The 4,665-nt window shown below is 33.8% G+C and overlaps 1 protein-coding gene across 1 annotated transcript; it reads right to left on the bottom strand.

Annotated features, from left to right (window-relative positions):
- Positions 1–1,766: 1,766 nt before the first annotated feature.
- Positions 1,767–4,142, bottom strand: LOC141440846 (uncharacterized). Its single transcript, XM_074105413.1, has 2 exons — positions 4,051–4,142; positions 1,767–2,410 (listed from the first exon to the last, which is right to left on the bottom strand). The coding sequence occupies exon 2, from the start codon at positions 2,405–2,407 to the stop codon at positions 2,099–2,101; it is 309 nt and encodes a 102-aa protein (XP_073961514.1). The 5' UTR covers positions 2,408–2,410; positions 4,051–4,142; the 3' UTR covers positions 1,767–2,098.
- Positions 4,143–4,665: the final 523 nt, after the last annotated feature.

Here is a 4,665-nt window from a genome sequence, read left to right as displayed (position 1 = left end):
ATAACGCTAAAATACTTTTTTTTTAATTTTGGTGATAGCCACGACGACACTGAACGGTAATATTTGCAAAATTAATTTTACAGGTGGCGTTGACACCCGAAAGGCTAGGCTACCACAGCTTTTACTAGACTCCCGTACCTACAACGTAGGTATATTTTCATGATTTTTACAAGCTTTTCTTTAGCTTGCCCTGATTATTAATTTATTTGTTTGTTTATTTGGGTCAAAGAAAGCTAAATTTGACCCACTTCCAGCGGTCTAATTGCCTTGAAATTTTACATACTTATGTAAATTTGGTTACAATACAATAACAAATACCAGGATCGTCTCCGCAGGAGGGAACTCCTCAATGGTTAATAGCAGCGACTTGATATTTGGTACGGGTATACCATGACAGTGCAAGTAGGTATAGTGAGCAAAAAAAGCTTGTATTAAAAATGTCATTTTTGACAAAAACTTATTGCTTTATGAAAGTACTGACTGATCATAACCTAATATCTTCCAAGACTCTTTGAAATCGCAAACTTTACCGTGCACAAAGTTAATATTACTTGTATGGAATAATTTTTATTCACAAAACTTCGCTTAAATCCATACCGTAAACTGCTTCAACTTTGCCTTCTGGCCCCAACATTGCCTGATTCGATTTAGAGTCGATAACTTAGCACTCTTATAGGTTTTAAACTTTCATCTACACGGGAATTATTATTACGGGGGAATAAAAGTTTAAAAACCTAGAAGGGTGCCGGTTATCGATTCTAAATTGAATCAGGCAATGTTGGGGCCAGAGGGCAAAGTTGAAGCAGCATGAGCGGTACGAGCTTTGTGATTAGATATTATAAATTAACATTATTTTGCTACGGACTGCGGTCTTATTTTAGCATTTTTAGCAATTTTTTAGACCTTGTACTTTATATGTATTATAAATACTAGAGTACCCATACTCTCTGAATAAGATTAAATAGTTAGCAGATTAAATTTGTTTAGCTCTTATACTACAGGTTTCATGAATATCTAAAACACGTCGGTTTTGCCACTCACTAATCAAACATATTAGGGAACTTTCTGAAGTTTTAGAATGCTGAAATTTTTAATGAAGCCCTCGGTCCCAATTCGTGTAAAATTAAAAAATCTTTTGATACGTTCTAAAAGCAGACGTTTTGTATAAGTACAGGCTAGCATTTGTACACGAACAAAAAACAAAACATTAACATACATAAATACATAATAAAATCACACAAATCTCATAACGTTTTCACTATTAAAAAAGCTTATTCTTCAAAAAGTATGACCAGTTTTTGACTAAATATTTCATTCTGTTGGACTGATTTTAAAAACATGAAACAGCCTTAATTGTAATAGGCAACGGGCAACATTTGACAGTTAGGTCAACTTAGCTAATATGAAACTCATTTTAATAGGAAACTCCTGGAATTTGCAATTGATTTCGAATTAAATTATTCGAAGCAATTCAATGGTGTGTTAAGTTCCCAATCAGCACCAAGTCTATTCTGAGATCTCATTCCAAGAGGAAGCTAGTGCCTCTGGGACGTATGTATGCCGTGATGACATGACACAACCATTCATATTTAACTTGATATTATATTATCTTTAAAAAAAAGTTCTCTGCAGTTTTAATTTTCGGATTGTCAGTTTTGTGTCGTTTTTGCTTCTCACTTTTATGAAATAGGGTTTGATTTAACGTTCTTTCGTTCGTTAATCTTTTTACCAAGTCAGATAATAAAAGAAAAATAAAAATAGGCATATTTACATAAATAAATAATTTAATAATCTTTCTTAAGTCATATTCTAAACGTAAACAAAAGATAATTGACTACAGTATCACTTTACGCCGCAAACAATACTGCCTGATATCGGAGGTCAACAACGTTCCTACGAGTTTCCTTTCCGTTTAAAAATAACAAATTTTACAAGTATAACAATCACTCTTTACATTTGGTATAAGCTCTTATACAAATCGATCCACTTCGATTCGTTTACCAGTTGTTGTTGTTTTCCATTAGGGTAAAATCGCATCCGTTTTGCACTTCTCATAAATTGTCCAAAAAAGTTTCCTCTCGTTCTAAAACGAAGTGTCCTACTTCGTGAAAGAGTTAGGTCTCTGCGGGTAGGTCTGCGGATTCCTCCTCAGCTCATCGTATTGCCTCCAATTGAGGTACCAGAAGGGCTGCTGGTCTTTGGGTAGTTGTTGTATCCTGTTGCGGTAATTCCTGTCCCCCTGGAACTCTATTGGGCCAGGCTCGTCAGAGCCAAATCTGTTTGATAGCAAAGAGTCCGACGCCACTTGTGGGTAGCCTATCGGTCTTGTGCCTGCGTAGAATGGCCTCTGAGCTTGTACTATTACAGCTATAATTGTGAGAAGCAAGGTCAACCTGATGAGCGCCATTTTCTGTAAAAACAAAAGAGTGTTTTCTTACTCGTAACATGAATTATTAATGACTTATGAGATGAAAGCTTATTTACCTAAAAGTATTGTTGGCTGTGACTACATTGCCAAAATGTCATGTCTTTAAACATAGGGGTTGAGGGATTTTGTGTTTTTTTTTTCAATTTCTATTATGTGTATGGATGCCCCCCTATAAATATTTATTTTTGTAATTTAACTACAAAACTAAATAGCGGCTTTGATAAGACATCTGTACTCCAAATTTCATTGATATACATCGTATAGTTTTCGAGTAAAATGCCTGTGACATACGGATGTGACTCTAATAAAAAGTAGCACTAAAACATGTACAATACAAAAAATATCTAAAGGCAATACCACTTTTATATCGTATCGTCCTGCTCACACTAGTAATAATATTTGATAGAGGACTACCCCCCTCCCTGTTTTGTGCTACTATAGAAGTTCGTGCCGATACTGGAGATTATTTTCTTTTAGATTGTCAAGAAACTTCGCCATTAGTACTGTTATGAATGTTTTAATGACAGAGAGAACTAAGAACAAACTTTACAATGTAATAATGCTATCATAATGAGTATACCTTTCTAAATAAAGAACTTATCAATTTTGCCTCAGTTTTTAATACCTTGTACTTTACATATACCTACTGTAAAATACTATGATGAATAATTTTATGAACGGAAATATGAATTTTATAAACATCTTACTAAGTAGCCTACTTGCCTATATTAAGGCCTAGACCTTAATTGAAAAATATAAATTTTAAGATGAAATTAAACTAAGTTTGCGAATTGATAATAAATTTACTTAAGGTAGTGCAAAAAAATCATAACTTCTTATATTAAGGGGCTGTTTCACCATCCACTGATTAGTGTTAACCGACTGTTAAATGTCAAATTCAAAAATTCAAATTCAAATGATTTATTCAGTAAATAGGCCGCAATGGCACTTTACATGTCATTTTTTTTAAACTACCAGCGCTTGGAAAGACCATCATTGCCAAGAAGAATGCGCCGCAAGAAACTTGGCAGAAAGTCATTTTTTCATAAAATATAATTACAAATAAATACTTAAAAACTATATATACATTAAAGAAAAATACAAAAATAAAAAGAAATCAGGGATGTATGGGGTCCCTTAGTTACAATACTAAACACTAACTATATCTACGTTCAGTGGAAGTGTAGAATGCTCCACCGTCATAAATTTTAAAATAAAATAACAATAATTTAGTTCTGAAATATACATTTCAGGTCAAGTAACCATTAAGCTTTTGATTTCGAAGGCAATTCAGTCTGCCGCCCCCAAAGTTAGCTTACACGCATCATGTCATGCTCTGAAAGCAGAGCGTACCGAGCACGGTATTGCTTCCGTTCCATAAGCTCTATGGATCGTCTAACTTCGACGTCGCGAGCCTGTGACTAGAATTAAACTAAAAATATAAAAGGTGCCATCACCGTCTATCGAACAAACAAATAGAGACGGCATCACACCTAACCGCCAGTTAACACTAATCAATGGATGGTGAAACAGCCCCTAAATGTGTGTGTAGCATAATAAGGTTTTCTCTAACTAGCATTTATTTTTAATTTTACCACCCTTGAAAAATGTATTATATTTACCTTATTTAAATGAAGTCAGCGGAGAATTGCAAAATTATACAATATTTGAGAATACTGTTTTGTTTACTAACTTCTTCGTACTTTTAGTACCTCTCAGCGCAACGTTCGTGTTGTAACTGTGTTGTGTCTGTAACTGGCATCATTATAAATACCAAGCGGTCTGACTGCATGACATAGAGTTAAAAAAGCGTAGAAATTCATAAAATTTAATTTAGTGCTAATATCACAAATTAATATATTAAGAGAATAAAGTAGTAATCAGAATTAATTTGTGGTAAGGTATCATAATAATAATATATCATATGTGTTAGATTTCATTTTACTCACCAGTGAAATGTTATACTTTTTGAATAATTGTTCCTGTAATAACGTATTTATTGTAGCGGCTTATTTCGTTGTGGAGGGATTTAGCCATACCCAGGCATTATCGCGTGTTTGTCTCACGTGACATTTCTACCGGGTGGGCCCAACAAGAGCTAAAAATTAAAACAGGTTCTGCTACTCAAATGGAACTACTTTAGTTTTGCAACTTTCAATAATTAAGTGATTTTATCATTAGGTATTCCAAACAAATTATTATTTACACACAATTACACACATTACACACACACACAC

Source organism: Choristoneura fumiferana, chromosome 23, assembly GCF_025370935.1.
Source record: "Choristoneura fumiferana chromosome 23, NRCan_CFum_1, whole genome shotgun sequence".
NCBI lineage: Eukaryota > Metazoa > Arthropoda > Insecta > Lepidoptera > Tortricidae > Choristoneura > Choristoneura fumiferana.
This window is presented reverse-complemented; position numbering and strand designations above follow the sequence as displayed.